The sequence below is a fragment of the Semicossyphus pulcher genome, unplaced genomic scaffold (genome assembly GCF_022749685.1).
Source record: "Semicossyphus pulcher isolate SPU_LCO1_2020_fin unplaced genomic scaffold, fSemPul1.0.p SCAF_7, whole genome shotgun sequence".
In the NCBI taxonomy this organism is placed as follows: domain Eukaryota; kingdom Metazoa; phylum Chordata; class Actinopteri; order Labriformes; family Labridae; genus Semicossyphus; species Semicossyphus pulcher.
In genome coordinates, this window is record NW_027211748.1 from 6,084,646 (window position 1) to 6,107,184 (window position 22,539).

Sequence of the window (22,539 nt, forward strand, 5' to 3'; positions counted from 1 at the left end):
TCGGTGTTAGTTCGGTGGGGTGGGCGTGTTCTCGCACAAGAGAGTGAGGGTGAGCTTCGGGTGACTGAGAGCCCAGGAGGAGGGGCCCAGTTTGAATGTGTTGTTGACAAAATGCAAGGAACAACCCTACTTATTATAGCTTTAGATTCAAGATTCAAGAAGTTTATTGACATATGCACGTTAAAACACAGCAGTTACACAATACAATGAAATTCTTACTTTGTCAGTCTCTCTTAACGCAACAGTAAAAAAAACAAAGAATTTAAATAATAATATAAGTTAAAAAGTAAAGTGCACTATGCATCGTGCAAATATTGCAAATACAAGTTATTAAGCCCCGCCCTAAGGCGGCCCTATCGGGCTAACACCTATCCACATTTGACCCAACAAACTCAAAAGTCAAAACCAAGGGATTTATTATAGACAATACGAACAACCAAATGAACTGAAGGCTAACAAAAGCAACGAGAACACAACACAAAATCCCAGTCTGAGAGGCAGAACCACAGCAGTTCCCACTCCAGAAGCCTCTCCTCTTCAGATGCCAGATGGTTTTTAAGCATCCAAGACCAGGTGAACCTCATTGTGCAATCAGCAGGGAAGAGCTGGGAAGACAACAGAAAGGCAAAAGGGACATGCAGTGCAGGGAACCCATACAGCTGTAATACAACATGAACAGTACTATTGCACAGTAAATTTGCATAGTAATGAAAATATTGCACAATAGTGTAAATTTCACAGTCCAACGAGTGTCTGTATGGTACAGTTCAATTATGCTGTTCAAGTGAGAGTGATTGAATGGGAGGGCGAGGGGGGCAGTGTGTGATGCTCCTGTTCAGCTGTCTGATGGCTGCCTGTGAGTAGAAGCTGTTTCTTGTTGTCCTGGATTTCACACTCCTGTAGCGCCTGCCTGAGGGCAGAAGTGTGAAGAGACTGTGTTGTGAGTGTGTACTTTAACTATCTTAGCATAGCATATTAGCATGATAAAGATTCATAATAAGCTCATATTTCTAATGATGGGAAATATATTACTTTTAGACATTTGGTCATAAAACTAAGTGTTAAAAAATTGAAATTTTGACATAAAAAATTCAGGGGTCATTAAAGTCATTTTGCGCCATCCTCCGGAGACCATGGCTGTCTCCAGTCTGAACTGAAGTGGACTGACTGAATTTGCCATCAGTAGAGCCATGCCAGCCTCAGCATGGTTAGAAATAATATAATGACAGATGCATTTGCTAATTAATCCTTTTATTCCCTCGATTTGTATTTAGATGATCAATTATTGACTGCATATTTTTTTTAAGGCATTAAGTCAACTCAAAGAGCACCAACAAGACTGTTTATCAATCCATTTTAGTATAATGTTTTGATTACACCAGGTGTTTTATACAGCCGACCTTTTGAACTGAATAGGAAAAATAAAGGTGTTATGTTATGAACAATGCTTCTGTTCCTTTCAAGTGTCCAAATAGCTTTTGACAGTGATCCTACAAGACCCCATCTTTCATTTTATTGTTTACACCCTCCTTCTGTTAAAATGTCCTTCGTAAAAAGGCCCAGGTTAAGGACTGAATTAAAAGCTGCAGAGCACGTGAGGATTCAGCAGATTCCAAGCTGGGACTTAAATCAAACCGTACTATTATAAGGAGAATATCCGCTGACTTGGAGCTAACATGATGCCTTGTCTGATTTTTGCTACATAATCAAATGTCTCTTAGCTGTTACTTAAGTCTGTCCTTTGAAGTGTTCTGGGTATTTCATAATGCTGACCTCTGATCCGCAGTCTGAGTCATCAGTTTGAAATCTGGTCTGTAAACAGTCTCGCAGGTTTTTGTTGAAATCAAATGAATCTTTTTGGTCTTTTCCCAAGTAAACAAACATAAATAACCAAGAGCAGCATTTTCTAGTTTAATATTAACTTTTTAACTATGTGCAAAGGTGGAAAAGAAATCTTGAAATAAAAGTGAACATTTGACAGCAAATTGACGATGTTTTGATCTGTGTACTTTGTTTACATATGAATCTCAGTTGAGTAAGATACCTCTGCAAGATGTAAGTCATCTGATTTGTTATCGTATGTTTGTTTTAACTTCCGAGCAACAGGACGATGACAGCAAGTCGGCGCAATGTTTACTGTTTCTTAACATGTTGGGGGAAATGCCCACGACAATTATTAACTAAATGTGAACTGAGTTGTTAGCTCAGCTTTTGTCGTGGTGATTTAATTCCTGACAAAATGTGTGTGAGATATCTCGGATTTGTTCTCCTGGTTTGGTTTCCAGGAGTGCTGCATGGTAAGAACATTAAATTCTATCACTTAGAAACACTTTGATGCGTTAAATATGTTTAATTTGTACTTTTGTTTATTGTTGTATTTCAGCACAGATTGCAGCTCAGCCTTGTCGTGCTCCGAATCTGAATGATGGTTATTTTGTCCCTGAACGAGACTCTTATTCTGAGGGAACCACACTCACTTATTCCTGTGACAGTGGACTTAAACCAGCAGTGGAGGGTTGGTGGGCTTCAAGCAAATGTCAAAACAGCACATGGTTTCCTGAGCCACAATGTATTGGTAAGTTTATCATAAATTCTGGCATGAAATGTCGTGTATTGTGCTCAATAATTAAGTCAACAATTTGTTTAATACGTACATCAGAAGCTTAGATATTTAGATTTGATTAAAAGAAAATAGGCCCCATCAAATGGCCTTTTGCTTTTCTGCATCATGCTTTTGTTCATTTAAATGCAACATTTTAAAAGAGGCCTCACAATCCAGTTTCTAAATGTAAATAAGGTCTCTGAAACAAGACTTTAGCACTGAATAAAACTCTTTATATTGTCTACAAGCCTATGGATCATTTACAGTCACTACTTTGAATATTTGTCAAAAATACACATTAAGTGTTGCTTAACCTGAACCAAATGACTGCGGAAAAAACTGCATGCTTGAATTTTTACCCTTTTTATAATGACATTTATTGATAACATGATGGTTTGAAATGGGGTTCCATGACCGGCAGGACAAAAGAAAGAAACAGAAGTTGTGTCATTTTGTTTCCTAATTGTGAATCTGTGTGAAGTGTAAGATCTTTAGGATACTAAAAAGTTCAGTTAAACGTGAACAAACGTCAAATGAAACGTCTTCGATAAATGATAAATGAACTATTCCCAACTTGAAATCAGCGGTGAGGGGTTACGAGTAGTTTTTAATTCATATTTAGAAAGTCTGAATATAAGTTATTCAAAAAGTAATCCTGTGAAGTCTAAAAGTTTTGTTTTATTCTTTGTTCTTAAGATGAAAAAGCCTGCACTCCACTAACAATCCCCAATGCAGGACACACTGAAAACTCAAACGGTTGGTTTGAGCAGGGACACAGAATACGGATAACATGTGATGAAGGATATGAACTGAAAAACTTGGATAACACGGCCATATGTTTAAATGGAAGGTGGTCCTCTGTACCGGTCTGTGAGAGTAAGTCTGTCAGATGTTCTTTAGTACTTAGCTGTATAACTAACATTGACCATAATGACGCCTGTGTCTTAAGACAATGTCTTTGTTCTTCATCTTTTTTTCTTTTTTTTCAGAAAGTGGCCATGCATGTGGTGAGCCCCCTAAAATCCCCCATGCAGTCATCATTGGTCGCAGATATCAGGAGGTGTTTGCTAGAGATTCAAAGGTGCAGTATGAATGTGAAGATGGATTCACTGCAAATGGCATAAAATCCATATTCTGCTTGTCTGGAGACTGGACTGAAGGCCCAACATGCAGTAAGTGGATAAAGCGCTGACATATGCAGATATAATACTTTTTATTGTCCAGAAATGAAAAAGATGACCACCTATTGCTAAACCTTTCATAACAGTGACTGTCTAACCAAAGCTTAGAAAACATAACTAGGTTTAAAAGAGCTGTCAGTTTTGTTTTATTCCTCCACATGCCGAAACCGTTCACATTCAAGATTTAAACAAACTCATGCCCTTTTAGCATTAGCTCAAGCTAGTTTGCTACAGCTAATAAAACCCGACAACCCTGTTTGTGGGCTAGAAATGAGAAGCCTGTTTCTGTTACATTCTCTGTGAAATCAATCAAATCATAAGAATTGTTCAAAGATATTTAAGGAGATTGGTGCCGCAAAAGTACTATGGAAGAAAACAACTTCTAAATATATCATAAAATGCTAGTTTGCTGAGCGGCTTTCGTGACACAGCGTCAAGGGAATTTATCTGAAGTTGTATTTTAGATCTGGAACAGATTGTTAGTTGAACTTACATGTGTCACGTTCAGACAGACAACAAGACCCACAGAGCAGACCTGAGGCAGAGCAGATTCGTTTAACCGTTTATTTGCAGAGTTCGGTACACGGGAGATCAGTCAATGGCAGCAGAACAAAATCGGCAGGCAAAGTCGTAGTCCAAAAAACAGGCAAAAGTCAAAACCAAGGTAGCAAACTAGATAGGCAGAAGTACAAAATCACTGGGCAAAAGGAGAACACGAGGAAAACTGATCATACACTGAGAAACTAACACGAGGAAATAACGCCGGAAAAATACTCACAAGGATGCAGACAATCTGACAAAGACACACTGGGGAAGACTAAGGCTAATATACATAAGAGGGGAGGAGACAACGAGACATAGGTGAAAACAATAAGCAATCACACACACAGGGAGTAAAGAAACCTCAAATGAATGCAAACAGGAAGTGGGGAGATTAACAGAATAAAACAGGAAGTACAGACAAAAACTCAGGACCTGAGAACATGCAGATGTGTGTTTATAGAGATTAATAAGAAGCTAAACTGTTGTCAGATGATGCTGATGGGAGCCGGGATGGAATTATGGCACATTGCATTCCGCCTGCTTTTGCTGATATGCGATTGGTCAATATTACTCGGACTACAAGCATCGTACAAACATAAACCAGATAACTTTTTTTCCTTGAAATCCCCGTCCATGCCTACAGATTCTACATTTCTATGTAGTCTGTAAATAGAGATTCGGGTTGTATTGATCTTTTTAAATATTTCAATGTATCTTTTTTGTATACCCAATGCTTCTCCATTAAGTCCAGACAAGATTCTAGACATGGTGGCTCTGCGGTGGGGGGAGTATCTGGAGGACACACTACATCTACTGACCGTGGGACGCAAACTATGGGTGGAGGTAGTTAAATAATCTATCGATCTTAGATGTCTTTTCTTATTTTCACTTAGGCAGAGGAACCAACATTGGACACGGTGGATCTACAGTGGGAGGAACAGGTAGCGGACACACTACATCCACCAGCAGTGGGACACAACCTGTGGGTGGAGGTAAGGTATTTTTATTAACTTAATGTCTCCGTACCCTCCATGATTACATTACAGGTAATGGGATTTTGCTCATCCAGTTTGCAGTGTTTTTTAAACTTGGAGAAAGCCTACAACTGTGTCCCCTTGGGGGTCCTGTTGGGGCTACTAGGGGAATTTGGGGTACCAGGGCCATCACTACGTGCCACCCAGTCCTTGTAGAACCAAAGTAAGAGCTGTATTCCCATCCTCAGCATAAAGTGAAACATCTTCCCTATGTCTGTGAAGGTTCTCAGTCATCCAGGTCATGGTAATACTAAGCTCAATCCAAAAGGCAACTGGACTGGGTTGAAGTTCTTGAAGACGTTTCACCTCCTTTAGAACTGAAGAAGCTTTTTGGATGAGAGGTGAAACGTCTTCAAGAACTCCAACCCAAAGTCCAGTTGCCTTTTGGTGTCAGCTTAGAATGTTCCCCATGGGTGTTGGTTAAGTATGTTGTGGTCTTATTAATAAGTAAGGGTAAGATGAATCCTTATGTTGACAAAGGGATAAGAATGGCGTAGGATTTTTGGTTGTTTACCAAACTGTTGTGGTTAAGAGGGAACTGATCTGGATGGCACTGCTTTTGATTTATCTGTCTTCAACCCTTACCTACAGCCATAAGCTTAGGGAAGTGACCTTTAAAAAATAGGTAGGAAACTCTGACATCTGGAGGGAGTTGGAATAGAGCTGAGCAAGCTGAGAGAGTTTTGGGCACCTGGTTAGTATGCTTCCTTGGCGATGTCCTTTGGAGGTATTCCAGGTATGTCCTTCTGGAAAGACAACCTGAGGTAGAGCTAGAACTTGCTGGACGGATAATAAATCTTATCTGACTTGGGAACACTTCAGGATCCCAGAAGAAGAGGTGGAAAATGTTACGTGGAGAGGGTAATCCAGACAAATTTGCTTAGGCTGTTGGCACTGTGATCCGATGGATGGATACAATGTCTCTTGCTAGAATATGTATGGACAGTATATCTGATGTCTTTTCCTCTTTCCACAAAGGCGGAGCAACAAGGCCAGATTCTGGAAATGATGGATCCACAGTTGGAGGAACAGGTAGTGGACATGGTGGATCCACTGGCAGTGTAACACGACCTGTGGGTGGAGGTAGGGTAATAACCTCTATATCACTGAAGAATAATAATTGGATTATTCACAGTAGCTTTAATAATCATTGATTAAAAGTCAATTCTACTTTACACATTTTTATTCTTAAAAGTGATAATGGGAAAATTTAGTCTAGAGTGAAAACTTATGGTTTGTCTTCATTTGTATATCTGCTCTTTATCTTACAGGATCTTCTTCCAACACTGGCTTGGATGATAGAAACAGTAAACCTTTGTTAATGCCAGGTAAATCATTCAAACTCATTGCTCCTTTTCAATTTCATGTCAGACTTAGTTTATGTATTCACTTACAATATGTTACTTTTCCAATATTCTTCACTTGATTACTGGCAACTGTAAAGGCAACGTTGAATTTATAGCAACTTGATATTGAAAGTAAATCGGTGCCAATTGGGTACTGTCCTACTGAGTGGTTTGGGGATAAATTTGGTCCAAACACATGCTTACTACTCCAGCTATTTGCCAGTTTTCAGCAGTGGTACCTCTGACTTGGATGTGATTCCAACAACTATAAATGGCAGAGTTTGCTGTAGTTGTTGGGAAGCCAGTGAGGGTTCTGTCTTTATCACGGCACCAATGACCTCTATTGATTGGTTTGGGTTCCTGTCTGGGAAAGGGTGGGATGTCTAAAGTTAAAGGTTAAGGTTTTAGCTAAACATCATGTTAACTGAAACAGTTAACAATATTTCACTATGTTATGAAACTTTGACAATGTTAAGCAACCTCTTTTTTTAAATTTCAGTTGACCATTGTGGAGACCACCCAACTATTCTAAATGGAGATGTTGTGCAAGTGCAGGACATGCATTTGAAATACCAATGTAATGCCTATTACACAAAAGTTGGTCCAGACACTGTGGTGTGTTACAATGATGGCAGTTGGTCAAAACTACCCGAATGCAAAGGTATAAAGAAATTATATCACTATATTTAATTCCCAAAGTGTATAAAATATGCTATACAAGAAAAGATAAATGTCTTTACATTTTTTATTTATTTTGTGCAGATGCATTCTGTGTTGTGGATCTTGCTCAGTTTCGTTCTGAAGGCTTTCAGCAGCTTGGAAAAGGATATGTTAAGAAAGAAGGCGGCACAGATTTTCCCTGTATTTGGGCAGGTTACAAAAGGCGTTTTACATGCACCGACAGAATATTAACTATTACCAATTGTAAGTATATGTGATGTTTCGACCATTTATTTTAACACAATGTTTTAGTTTTAGATGTTTTTGTCAGCAGACATACATGAATGTTAACTCATGAGGATCCAAAGTGATTTAGATGATGGGACAGACACAAAGATAAATCCAACCACCATAAAGGAAATTAAATTGGAATACTTATTGGCAATAAATCTCATGAAAGAACCGAAACTAACCCTGAAAAGATACCATTAATAAGCATTTACCTGTGCAGCCAAAGCATTACAGATATGATGTTATGTATTTCTCTGTGTCATTGAGCCCCATTGTTGTTCATCTATAAGAGACTCATAAATAGACATACTGAAGTTATTACATCTTCATTCTTCAACCAGAAGTTGTCCATCATTCCCCATCCAGCAGAACCAACAGAACCTAACTTGTATCCCTTCCTCTACATGGAGGCCGAAGTCTTCCGCTCTTGATGATGATGAATTCTCACATACTTCCAGATACTCAATAGGGACAGTTCAGATTTGTTGAAGTGTGGTTGTGTGAGGAACGTATTCATAGTCAGTCAGTAGTAAGGAGAGTTTCGAGAAATAGGTTGTTGATGCAGCCAAACAGATATTTAGAGAATCAAACTTCATTAACAAAGTTTGTGTGAATGAAACTTCGTACTGAAATAATAACTTATGTGCTGTTATTGGATTCTTTTTTAGGTTGTCAACAATGGTATCTTGATCATGTAAGTGTTAGTCTTTGATTTGCTTACATTTTATTCATTTTCATTTTATTGTATCCAGCAGTTTCAGATATGTATTAATTGCCTATTAACATAATAACTTACTGTGTGTGTGTGTGTGTGTGTGTGTGTGTGTGTGCCCTAAACAGAACCAGTGCCAAAAGTGGACCTACAACTTGCCTGGCAACTAGAACCAAGTTGGAAGTGTTTGAAATACATCAGGAAGAAAATCAGCTCAAACACAAGTTGTCAGATTTTGTGTTTTTGTCTTTGTCATTGATTTTTCTTCTTTGTGATTTAAATTACGTTCATACAATGTTCACATTGATTTTTCTTTAACAGTCTGCTTTTATCTTTATGATCTATTAACACGAGCAGTACAATAATAAAGATTAAATGGCCTACTGTAATCAAAATTAAATACAGATCAAATTCAAGATTATTTATATTAGGGTTATGATATTATCATAATAAAAGTCAAATCTGAGGTAAATGAAGGTTCAAACAACACATGGACTGCAAAAAACTTTCTTGACTTATACAATGTTGTTTTTCTTTGCATGATCCACCCCCCGCTTACTATTGTTGTGGATTCAGTTAAATACAGCAAAAGAAGAAGAGTCTCTCACTAAAGATTATTATTCCTCACTTCTATTCAGTCACAAGTGAAGCTAATAATTCCTGAGCGTAAAATGAGTATCATACATTTTATTTTCTCTTAGCCAACTGATAATTCCCAATGTTACCATAATCTTATTCTAGGTTATGAAAACAAATAGAGATCCCCAATTCACCATATTCACAAGGCAGCCATCTTCCTCTGACGTCATGCCTATGGTAGGAGGCTGAAATGCTGAATACATGCTGTATATAATGTTGTACTGCTGTGTTCCAGGTTTCAAAACATATATAAACAAAGGATATATGATCAATTGTTGTCACTGCATTTCGATTGATCAGTAACTGAGTATTTCAAGTAAAAGAAACATTTGTGATAACCCATATTCACTGTTATAGAAATGTTAACAGAAGCATTTAACCACTTCTTGGCTTACTGTTTCATAGTATCAAATGATTTGAAAGCGAATTGGCGTAAGTTCCCAGCTTTCGGTCATGTTAGCTAGCTAACGGTAATGATAGCTAACTAACAGTTATGTTAGCCTGCAATTGGTTTAAAACAACATTAGCTGTTGATACCTAATCAGTTTCAAACATTGTTTTATATGTAAATATGGCCTGATGTTCTTCTGGAGTCTCAGAAACTTCTTCCAATGTTAGCAGGACCGGCGCGTGCCCTTCTGCCGCTCAAGGCAAAAACAATAACTGCGCCCCCCTATTTGCAACCTAATATACCAGCACCAACGTGTATATGCCAATATTCCATAAACAATATGCAGATGTCTAGTTCAGTTCTTAACCTGGGGGTTCTGAGATACCAGATGATGGGGTTGCCAGATGGTCATGGAGAAAGAATAAAATATTTTACATATAATAACACATTTTAGACTAGGGTATGTTTTTTTTGTACATTACATAGATAGATATTTTCCTTAGAGTAGTTCTTATTTAGTGTGTTAATGACAGTCAAAGTGTGCATGCACATGAGTTGTGATTGGACACACAAAAAAACATTTTGGCAGTTTTGTGCCACAGTATCGAGCTTGCCAGTTTTAAAAGAATGAACTGATTGATTTTAGGCAACAAGCCTTTAAATGAAAGTCTGTCAAAAACAGACAGAATCTCCATTATAACAGGAAAATGTACTGAATGAACAGAATAGGTGTAAACACGTGAGAAAACCCTTCTTTAAACTGGCTTGTAAGACCATTAGCCTAAGGCTATATACTCTGTTTTTATAAATGTTAACAGGACCACCAACTGGCAAACACCAACTTGATTATTCTGAGGGGTTGCGACACGAAAAGGTTGAGAACCACTGGTCTAATGCAACACTAATGTGCTCAGAGTGTCAACAATATAATAGTTTAGATGACCCAACATCCAGACATTTTGCAGCTCCAAAAAACAAATTAGGGGATGCACCATATGCATAAGAATCTGCATAATAACCTGTTTAAACTTTATGTTTAACAGGGTCAAGAAATCACATATAGCTACACTGAACAAAAATATAAACGAACTCAAGATCTCAGACTTTTTCTATGTACACAAAAGGCCTATTTCTCTCAAATATTGTTCACAAATGTGTCTAAATCTGTGTTAGTGAGCACTTCTCCTTTGCCCAGATAATCCATCCACCTCACAGGTGTGGCGTATCAAGATGCTGATTAGACAGCATGATTATTGCACAGGTGTGCCTTAGGCTGGGGTCCGGGGGGGTCAGAAAACCAGTCAGTATCTGGTGTGACCACCATTTGCCTCACGCAGTGCAACACATCTCCTTCGCATAGAGTTGACCAGGTTGTTGATTGTGGCCTGTGGGATGTTGGTCCACTCCTCTTCAATGGCTTCGAAGATGCTGGATATTGGCAGGAACTGGAACACACTGTCGTATACGCCGATCCAGAGCATCCCAAACATGGGAGCAAAAACAAAAGTGTTGTATTTTTGTAAAGTGTATGTTCCAAAAATCCAAATTTCTCCTCCACAAACTAAACAACAACAAACCAGTTCACATCTCTCCTTTACAACACTTTCTCATGTGCATCACACACTCACACACATTAAAGTACTCAAGCAAAAACCGAAAAGCCATAACATTATCAAGTTGATGTGTTAGAAGCCGGAAAAATGGGCAAGTGTAAAGATGTGAGCAACTTTGAACAGGGAATTGTGATGGCTAGACGACTGGGTCAGAGCATCTCCAAAACTGCATCTCCTGTGGGGTGTTCCCGGTCTGCAGTGGTCAGGACAGACCAAAACTGGTCCAAGGAAGGAAAACCAGTGAACCGGAGACACGGTCATGGGCAGCCAAGGCTCAATGATGCCCCTTTGGTCCAATCCAACAGAAGGGCTTCTGCTGAAAAAGTTAAAGCTGGTTCTGATAAAAAGATGTCAGAACACACAGAGCATCACAGTTTGTTGCGTATGGGACCGTGTAGCCACAGACTGGTCAGGGTGCCCATGCTGACCCTCGTACACCACCAAAAGCACCTACAATGGGCACATGAGCATCAGAGCTGGACCAAGGAGCGATGGAAGAAGGTGCCCTGGTCTGAGGAATCACGTTTTCTTTAACATCATGTGGATGGCCAGGTGCTTGTGCGTCACTTACCTGGGAAAGACATGGCACCAGCATGCACTATGGGAAGATAGTAAGCAGGCGGAGGAATAGTGTGATGTTCTGCTGGGAAATCTTGGGTCCTGCCATTCATGTGGATTTTACTTTGACATGTACCACCTACCTAAACATTGTTGCAGACCAAGAACACCCCTTCATGGAAACAGTATTCCCTAATGGCAGTGGCCTTTCTTAGCAGGATAATGTGCCCTGACACAAAATGTTTCAGGAATGGTTTTAGGAACACAGCAACAAGTTCAAGGTGTTGACTTGGCCTCCAAATTCCTCAGCTCTCCATCCAATCGAGCATCTGTGGGATGTGCCGGACAAACAAGTCCGATCCATGGAGGCCCTACCTCGCAACTTACAGGACTTAAAGGATCTGCTGTTTTAGTGGTAAAAGGGGGTCCTGCACAGTATCAGGCTGGTGGTCATAATGTTATGGCTAATTGGTATATAATCAGCAACTACAACAATTAGAGAGCATAGGAAGCTTACCTTTTCAGAAGTGTAAATGGTGGAATTCGCATCCTAGACATCATTTTTTTTTTGCCAGTTCATAAATGGAGATCGTTGAGAGGCCAATAAGTCCGTCTTAATGTGTAGTGTCGTAGTTCTTGTTACCTACTTATTAGTAAACTTTGAGTAACTGCATTCTTACGAAGCAACTGAAACACAGAGGGTGAGAAGCACTCGCAGTGTTGTAAAAGCATTGGGATAAACCTTTTGCATCCTGCTTTCACAGGGATGGACTGTAATGACACAGAACATTTTCTGTGTGCACTGTCTCTGGGAAAATTGTATCTTTTGGCTTGATATGGCCATCTCGCAATCACAATGTGAGCATGCAACACAACTGCTGGTACAGGCTCTCATGATATCACGCACTGACTACTGCAACTGCCTACTGGCAGGCCTTCCTGCATGCACATTCAAACCTCTGCAGATGATCCAGAACGCAGCAGCGCAACTGGTCTTCAATCAACACAAAACAACATGTCACTCCACTGCTCATATCCCTCCACTGGCTCCCAGTCACTGCTTGCATCAAATTCAAACCCTGTTGCTCGCTTACAAAACAGCAACAAAAAACGTTCCCGCCTACCTGACTGCCCTCATCCAGGTCTACACTCCGTCCCGCTCACTACGCTCTGCCAATGAAAGGCGCCTGGCACTCCCATCACAACAGGACCCTTAGTCTCTAACTAGACTCTTCTCCTCAGTCTTCCCCGGGTGGTGGAACCTTTAAGAAGCTAAAGACCCAGCTCTTTATGAACACCTCTGACCTTAATGATGTTGATGCTATTGATGATGATGACATCGAGGATGTAGTTTATGCTGACTAGGATTTTCATGATGATGATGATGATGACTATACTGATCTTGTTGATGTTGCTGCTGATGATTATTATTTAAAACAAACAAACAAAAACGCACCCTATACACTGCCTGTTGGCACCAGTGTCCGATCGCACTTGAAGCTGTTTGTTGGCTCTTTCTGACTTTGTTCCGTCCTGTCTTGATCGTTGCTTGTGTTGTATTAACTCTCAGATGTACGTTGCTTTGGATGCTAAATGAAATTGTACATTGTAATTGTAACATTGTAACATCGTCTTTAAGTCATTGGGTCACTGCTGTTGGCCATCCACTAGGATATATCCAAGCATCATCATTCTTTACAGTTGTTTGTTCAGGTGTCTGCGCTCCAATGATGCTGCTACAATTTGCTCCTTGTTGTGGAGGGATACTGATGTCGCCAGCTGAATAAGCTACCCCCTGACTTGTGTGTGGACTTGACCATAGATTTGAAGGCAGGCTGGTGTCTGCTTGGATGGCAGGCTACTGCAAACACCTTTAGTATCACCCCTGTGGAGAAATGCTGATCGTGAGATTGGCAATCTCCTGAAATGGCTATGGACTTGACTGGAGATTTGAAGGCGGGTTGGTGTCTGCTCTGGTGGGGCTGCTGCCGCCGTCTCTGGAGGTGCAACGGCGGTGTTTGTACTTGTGGGATCAATCTTCACAACGATTCCTCCGTGTTTTAGGAGTCCTCGCTTTTCTTCAGTTGTCTGCTCAATTTACATCCATGTGATAAAGGTCCTTCAGGCATGCTGCAGTACTTAAATACGGTATTCTCACGCCATTTGTTTACTCTTCAAGACAATATAAGCTGGTGTCAGTAGACCGAACTGCCATTGGCTCCTAAGAGCTGGGGGCGGGTAGAGGAAGCGATTGGAGGTACAAAGTGACTGAGATATATTTCTAAGGGCGCTGTATGGGGAGAAAAGTTAGGATGATTCTAAAGGTCCATGACTAACAGTGGCTCTAAAAGATAGAACATTAGTTTTTTTTCCCAGTGCTCCCATTCCCCACAGAATAAGAAAAAAAGAAGACTCAGGTAGTTCGGCAGTGCAGCTCTGATTAGGGAGGCAGAACCACCCCTGGATGCTGACGTAGTTGATTGACACATGACAGGATGATGAATCTGCAGAGACCTCGGTGGCTGTGATGAGTGCAGCTCTTGTGAGATCGAATCAAACTTCACTCATGTTTGCAATTCATTTTTCCTTGGTGACTGTGATACACCGCTCACGACTACAATCATTTAAGCTAGGAGAAAAGATGATCCATATCTTCCAATCAGCAGTCTTTCATTTTATACCTGAAATGAAAATATCCTGCTTCTGCATGATCAGTGCTATCTACTCCTGCATTTATTTATTTATTATTTTTATTATATTACACTTGGACAGTGTACTGCACAAGTACGCTCTATCACAGTGATATCAGCAGGTCATTTCTGTTTCTATCAGTGTGTGGATGTGATTAACATCATTGGCCAAAAACTAAAATAATGTACTTGTCTGTAGACTGTATATACAGTCATTGGTGCAGACCCTTGTGAGACCCTTCCCTCTGCATCTATTCTGTTGTTTTGCTTTGCATGGGACGTTTTTAGGAGGGGGCGCTGTTGTGGTTCCCTGAGCCAATCACAGCGTATAGGTGAGTGTGGGAGTGGTTCAAATTAGCAACTGGGCCCCATTCAGACCAGCGAACATGGCGAAAGAGAAAGAGTTGGCCTTCTTTCTGTTGGACAGGTAGGTGCCTCAAACCGGGTATGACAAGCTAACCGGCGTTAGCATGCTAGCACAACGGTAACGGTGATGCTGTCGGTGTTAGTTCGGTGGGGTGGGCGTGTTCTCGCACAAGAGAGTGAGGGTGAGCTTCGGGTGACTGAGAGCCCAGGAGGAGGGGCCCAGTTTGAATGTGTTGTTGACAAAATGCAAGGAACAACCCTACTTATTATAGCTTTAGATTCAAGATTCAAGAAGTTTATTGACATATGCACGTTAAAACACAGCAGTTACACAATACAATGAAATTCTTACTTTGTCAGTCTCTCTTAACGCAACAGTAAAAAAAACAAAGAATTTAAATAATAATATAAGTTAAAAAGTAAAGTGCACTATGCATCGTGCAAATATTGCAAATACAAGTTATTAAGCCCCGCCCTAAGGCGGCCCTATCGGGCTAACACCTATCCACATTTGACCCAACAAACTCAAAAGTCAAAACCAAGGGATTTATTATAGACAATACGAACAACCAAATGAACTGAAGGCTAACAAAAGCAACGAGAACACAACACAAAATCCCAGTCTGAGAGGCAGAACCACAGCAGTTCCCACTCCAGAAGCCTCTCCTCTTCAGATGCCAGATGGTTTTTAAGCATCCAAGACCAGGTGAACCTCATTGTGCAATCAGCAGGGAAGAGCTGGGAAGACAACAGAAAGGCAAAAGGGACATGCAGTGCAGGGAACCCATACAGCTGTAATACAACATGAACAGTACTATTGCACAGTAAATTTGCATAGTAATGAAAATATTGCACAATAGTGTAAATTTCACAGTCCAACGAGTGTCTGTATGGTACAGTTCAATTATGCTGTTCAAGTGAGAGTGATTGAATGGGAGGGCGAGGGGGGCAGTGTGTGATGCTCCTGTTCAGCTGTCTGATGGCTGCCTGTGAGTAGAAGCTGTTTCTTGTTGTCCTGGATTTCACACTCCTGTAGCGCCTGCCTGAGGGCAGAAGTGTGAAGAGACTGTGTTGTGAGTGTGTACTTTAACTATCTTAGCATAGCATATTAGCATGATAAAGATTCATAATAAGCTCATATTTCTAATGATGGGAAATATATTACTTTTAGACATTTGGTCATAAAACTAAGTGTTAAAAAATTGAAATTTTGACATAAAAAATTCAGGGGTCATTAAAGTCATTTTGCGCCATCCTCCGGAGACCATGGCTGTCTCCAGTCTGAACTGAAGTGGACTGACTGAATTTGCCATCAGTAGAGCCATGCCAGCCTCAGCATGGTTAGAAATAATATAATGACAGATGCATTTGCTAATTAATCCTTTTATTCCCTCGATTTGTATTTAGATGATCAATTATTGACTGCATATTTTTTTTAAGGCATTAAGTCAACTCAAAGAGCACCAACAAGACTGTTTATCAATCCATTTTAGTATAATGTTTTGATTACACCAGGTGTTTTATACAGCCGACCTTTTGAACTGAATAGGAAAAATAAAGGTGTTATGTTATGAACAATGCTTCTGTTCCTTTCAAGTGTCCAAATAGCTTTTGACAGTGATCCTACAAGACCCCATCTTTCATTTTATTGTTTACACCCTCCTTCTGTTAAAATGTCCTTCGTAAAAAGGCCCAGGTTAAGGACTGAATTAAAAGCTGCAGAGCACGTGAGGATTCAGCAGATTCCAAGCTGGGACTTAAATCAAACCGTACTATTATAAGGAGAATATCCGCTGACTTGGAGCTAACATGATGCCTTGTCTGATTTTTGCTACATAATCAAATGTCTCTTAGCTGTTACTTAAGTCTGTCCTTTGAAGTGTTCTGGGTATTTCATAATGCTGACCTCTGATCCGCAGTCTGAGTCATCAGTTTGAAATCTGGTCTGTAAACAGTCTCGCAGGTTTTTGTTGAAATCAAATGAATCTTTTTGGTCTTTTCCCAAGTAAACAAACATAAATAACCAAGAGCAGCATTTTCTAGTTTAATATTAACTTTTTAACTATGTGCAAAGGTGGAAAAGAAATCTTGAAATAAAAGTGAACATTTGACAGCAAATTGACGATGTTTTGATCTGTGTACTTTGTTTACATATGAATCTCAGTTGAGTAAGATACCTCTGCAAGATGTAAGTCATCTGATTTGTTATCGTATGTTTGTTTTAACTTCCGAGCAACAGGACGATGACAGCAAGTCGGCGCAATGTTTACTGTTTCTTAACATGTTGGGGGAAATGCCCACGACAATTATTAACTAAATGTGAACTGAGTTGTTAGCTCAGCTTTTGTCGTGGTGATTTAATTCCTGACAAAATGTGTGTGAGATATCTCGGATTTGTTCTCCTGGTTTGGTTTCCAGGAGTGCTGCATGGTAAGAACATTAAATTCTATCACTTAGAAACACTTTGATGCGTTAAATATGTTTAATTTGTACTTTTGTTTATTGTTGTATTTCAGCACAGATTGCAGCTCAGCCTTGTCGTGCTCCGAATCTGAATGATGGTTATTTTGTCCCTGAACGAGACTCTTATTCTGAGGGAACCACACTCACTTATTCCTGTGACAGTGGACTTAAACCAGCAGTGGAGGGTTGGTGGGCTTCAAGCAAATGTCAAAACAGCACATGGTTTCCTGAGCCACAATGTATTGGTAAGTTTATCATAAATTCTGGCATGAAATGTCGTGTATTGTGCTCAATAATTAAGTCAACAATTTGTTTAATACGTACATCAGAAGCTTAGATATTTAGATTTGATTAAAAGAAAATAGGCCCCATCAAATGGCCTTTTGCTTTTCTGCATCATGCTTTTGTTCATTTAAATGCAACATTTTAAAAGAGGCCTCACAATCCAGTTTCTAAATGTAAATAAGGTCTCTGAAACAAGACTTTAGCACTGAATAAAACTCTTTATATTGTCTACAAGCCTATGGATCATTTACAGTCACTACTTTGAATATTTGTCAAAAATACACATTAAGTGTTGCTTAACCTGAACCAAATGACTGCGGAAAAAACTGCATGCTTGAATTTTTACCCTTTTTATAATGACATTTATTGATAACATGATGGTTTGAAATGGGGTTCCATGACCGGCAGGACAAAAGAAAGAAACAGAAGTTGTGTCATTTTGTTTCCTAATTGTGAATCTGTGTGAAGTGTAAGATCTTTAGGATACTAAAAAGTTCAGTTAAACGTGAACAAACGTCAAATGAAACGTCTTCGATAAATGATAAATGAACTATTCCCAACTTGAAATCAGCGGTGAGGGGTTACGAGTAGTTTTTAATTCATATTTAGAAAGTCTGAATATAAGTTATTCAAAAAGTAATCCTGTGAAGTCTAAAAGTTTTGTTTTATTCTTTGTTCTTAAGATGAAAAAGCCTGCACTCCACTAACAATCCCCAATGCAGGACACACTGAAAACTCAAACGGTTGGTTTGAGCAGGGACACAGAATACGGATAACATGTGATGAAGGATATGAACTGAAAAACTTGGATAACACGGCCATATGTTTAAATGGAACGTGGTCCTCTGTACCGGTCTGTGAGAGTAAGTCTGTTCCTCCAGTAAACCAGATATATCTGTGTATAAATCTTAGACTAATGTCAGCCACTGCAACAATCACGTCATCTTTTTATTGTTATTCATGATTTATTTTCTTAATTACAGAAAGTCTCTATGCATGTGGTGAGCCCCCTAAAATCCCCCATGCAGTCATCATTGGTCGCAGGTACCAGGAGGTGTTTGCTGTTGATTCAAAAGTGCAGTATGAATGTGAAGATGGATTCACTGTAGAAGGAGCAGACAGCAAGAAATCCATCTTCTGCATGTCTGGAAACTGGACTGAAGGCCCAACGTGCAGTAAGCAGAAAATAAAAATACTATTAATTGGCATGAAAGTGACTAATATGTTGTTGTTTCAAGCAAAAATTATGTTCCCCTTAAATCTATTTGTTAAGTAGATTTAAAAGTTTGTTTTCCATCCAAAACCATCTTTCTGCAAAAAAATACAGAATCACTGAGCAAGCTAAATATTATAAACCCAAATAAACAACTAACAGCTGGATTAAATCACAATAATAATTAACTCAAAATATAACAAACTTTAAGTTAAAGTTAAATAAAAATGAACATAGGCACCTTTTCAGGAGCTCATGGCTTGATGGTAAGCAGAGTGATCTGCAGCTGAGAGCCTTATATAGGGGCTGGAATCACACCTGCTAGCAATTTTCATCAAGCAAAGGAAGCAAGGGCATTAACTTGTAAAATGTCCTGATCACCGTATGCTACCATTTAGGGAGCAGGAGTGAATTCACAATAACCACATCCACAGGAGCTCAGCTGCTGTGACTGGGAACAGAATTCCTTGAAGGTTTTCAAGATGGCAATGACGGTAACAGGTTAAGGCGTGCAACTGGTCTGGTGTAGATACGGTCCTGAATCAAAATAACTGCTGATCTGACCCTTCCATTGGGACTGAGATGGAACTTTACAATCTGGCCAATGGGCCACTGGGCAATTGAGGATCCATAATAAGGACCATTATGTCCTCTTTCAGGTTATCTGTCTCAATTAGCCATTTGTTCCGTGATTGTAAAGTGGGAAGGGAAATGGGAATGAACTGTGACCAGAACTGATCTGCTATGATTTGACTCTGGTACCATTGACACCACCCCATCATGGACTCAGGAGTGTAAGTAACTTGAGATAATGTGGAATCACGTTGCCCCATGAGTAGCATGTTGGTCAAGGTAAGCCACATCTGAGGAGGCGTATCCCTAAAGGCCAGTTCAGATCAACGAGGCTGGATGCAACTGCCAAAAAAATTCCCTGACATCTGATCATAAATGTTCTAAAACTGGGCCGTTCACACCAAAGCAACGCAACGCACACAGACACAGCTGACCGTCTCCATAGCAATGACTCACTGACATACCCCACTACTTCTGCGTTAATACTATAACGTTAGAATTAGGCCCAGGTTACATGAATTAACTAGCTGGATTTCAGTTATCGTTATAAAAAGAAAAGGATGACAGTGACCGTGACATGCTCACAATGTAAGCTGTAACATTGATTAATAAACGTTGAAGACGGAGAGTTTGGAAAGAGAGGATCTGGAGCTGTCTTTCGCTACTGCAGCACCAGAGACAGGTGCCTACGCCAATTTATGCTGTTTCCTGATTGGCTTAAGTGAAATAGGTACATCATTCAGTTCTAAAACTGCATTTGGAGATTTAACAAGTCAAATCTTTTGCAACTCCACGCAACGGCTTCAGACGCTCTGCAACTAACCAGTTCACACCACTGCAATTTTCTCTGCAAAATTCTAAAACTGTTTTGATGGAGATGAAGTTTTAGCTGAAGTTCAGGAGCAGGACCATACCTCAGTCACTCATTTCCTGTCATGTGCCTATATAAGCATCACAGCCTTTCCCACCTGTCTGTTCTCGTTTCTTGTGCACACCACAGAACATCGAACTTGCTAAACGCAAACCTTCGAATTTTGACTTACCATGGATCATTCCCACCCGGACCTCCTGTCCCTCACCCCGTCCGATTAAGAGCTCTTCAGCCTGGCCTCGGACTCCTCGCACGTCAGCTTGCGGCACGACGCGGAGGGATTCGGTGCGGTGATCGCTCCAGGGACCCCGCCATCCACATCTCCGACAATGAGCTCCTCCCGCAGACGACTGGCCCACTCCACTCCAGTCGGGCAAGCAGGGACAACGTTTTTCTTCCTTCCGCCACCTCCGCCCACTCCGTCGTGGCCCCCCGTGGCCAGCGACCTGCGAGGGACGCAGGCTCAGCTCTGCGCCAAGCTCATAGCCACCGGTCCCGCTTGCACACTCCAATCCGGTCTCCCGGAGGATCCTTCTAGTTTGCCATCTCCGACTGGACAGTTGTGGGCCTCCAAAGAGCTTTAGAGGAGAGGGGAATCAACTACCACTGCTCCGACAACAAGGTTAAACTCTTTGAACTTTTTACACACTCCTTTCAGCGACAAACAATTCCAAAGCAAGCTGCCACTTCCGTAGCCACATGTCGGCGGAGCATGCACAGGCTCCTCCCAGGTTGCCAGGTTTGCTTCACTCTGACAACCTTTCCCTCCCTCAACCTGGCCTAACCTGTGGCACCGAGCTTCTCTCCCCACTGCCTCTTCATCCCAACTTTGTCTGCCGCTCTCTACTGGCACCGGGTTGCCAGGGCCTCTTCCTGCTGCTTCTTCATCTCACCTGCCTCCACTGCTCTCTACTGGCACTGGGTTGCCAGGTTCTTCTCCCAATGCTTTTTCATCTCAACTGCCTCCACTGCCCTCTACTGGCACTGGGTTACCAGTTTCCTTCCCTTCTGCCCCTCCTTCCCACCCGCTTAGGACACCCTCTACCTGCACCGGGTTGCCAGGTCCTCTCCCTACTACTACTTCATCTCACCAGCCTCCACTGCCCTCAACTGGCACCGGGTTGCCAGGTTCTCTCCCTACTGCCTTTTCTTCCCGCCTGCCTCCACTGCTCTATACCAGCACCGGGTTGCCAGGTCCTCTCCCTGCCGCCTCTTCCTCCCACTTGCCTCCACCACCCTCTACTAGCACTGGTTGCCAGGTTCTCTCCCTTCTGCCCCTCCTTCCCACCGGCTTCCACCAACCTCCACAGGCACCAGGTCGTTAGGTTCTCTCCCTACTGTTTCTTCATCTCACCTGCCTCCACTGCCCTCTACTGGCACTGGGTTGCCAGTTTCTCTCCCTACTGCCCCTTCTTCCCACCTACATCGGCCACCCTCTACTAGCACTGGGTTGCCAGGTTCTCTCCCTACTGCCCCTTCTTCCCACCTACATCGGCCACCCTCTACTAGCACTGGGTTGCCAGGTTCTCTCCCTACTGCCTTTTCGTCCCCCCTACATCTGCCACCCTCTATTGGCACCGGGTTGCCAGGTCCTCTCCCAGCCGCCTTTTCTTCTCACCTGCCTCCACTGCTCTATACCCGGCACTGGGTTGCCAGGTCCTCTCCCAACCGCCTCTTCCTCCCACTCGCTTCCGCCACCCTCTACTGGCATCGTGCTGCCAGGTTCTTTCCCTTTTCTCTCCTCCCTGCAACCTCCACTATCATCACTGCCAACTGGATTGGCACCCACACCTGGCTGCGCCCACCAGTCTTCATTCATCATGCCATCCACTCTTCCAATGGCCGCAATAATCCCGCCGGCAGGCGGTCTTCAGTTCTCCTTGGCTTCAGCCGTCCCTCCAGCTAACCAGCCTCCTCTTAAACCATCTCCTGTTGCAGCTCACCTTCGACATCAGATCCTGACTGGTAAATATATCGACCTTGTGGAGTTGCTTCTTCCCTCACTCGACCAACCTTCTCAACCGCGCCTACTCGACAGCCACAACGGTTGATCATGTGCACCAAGGCCCCATCTCGATCCAAGGAGCTGACAGCGGTGGAGTTTGCCTAAGCCTTCTCCATGTACAGAGATGTCATCTGCTCCATCCACCCAGCCCATAGGCAGGAGCTTGATGATAACCTCTCCTTGGTCCTTGAGTTATACCTCCGATTTGGCGGCATGGGCTTCTACCAGTATCATGTCCAGTTCTCCTCCAATGCAGCAGCTCGCCTGCAGCAATTTAATCAGGGCACCTCCTGGGGTTGCCTGGATCAAGAGCTTACTACCGCACTTTCGCAGCCCGCTCTGGTCTCAGCTGCCACGTATGTGGGTCACTGGCTCACCCTGCCACCGCCTGCACCATTCCCTTCAAAAAACTACAGAACCAAAGCTGGCCCTCCACATTCAGTCGCCTTTCTTCCACCATTCCATCACTCACCGTCGATCCAGAAGCTACAAGCTTCGCCGCC

At 41.7% G+C, this 22,539-nt stretch overlaps 2 protein-coding genes across 2 annotated transcripts; both read left to right on the forward strand.

Annotated features, from left to right (window-relative positions):
• Positions 1-2,239: 2,239 nt before the first annotated feature.
• LOC138611198 (complement factor H-related protein 2-like) lies at positions 2,240-6,425 on the forward strand. Its single transcript, XM_069684171.1, has 7 exons — positions 2,240-2,297; positions 2,384-2,575; positions 3,299-3,478; positions 3,592-3,774; positions 5,078-5,169; positions 5,220-5,318; positions 6,339-6,425. The coding sequence occupies exons 1-7, from the start codon at positions 2,240-2,242 to the stop codon at positions 6,423-6,425; spliced, it is 891 nt and encodes a 296-aa protein (XP_069540272.1).
• Positions 6,426-16,998: 10,573 nt separating this feature from the next.
• On the forward strand, positions 16,999-20,615 carry LOC138611199 (complement factor H-related protein 2-like). Its single transcript, XM_069684172.1, has 5 exons — positions 16,999-17,056; positions 17,143-17,334; positions 18,058-18,237; positions 18,358-18,549; positions 20,254-20,615. Exons 1-5 carry the CDS (start codon positions 16,999-17,001, stop codon positions 20,613-20,615), a joined length of 984 nt encoding a protein of 327 aa, XP_069540273.1.
• The last annotated feature ends 1,924 nt before the right edge of the window (positions 20,616-22,539 follow it).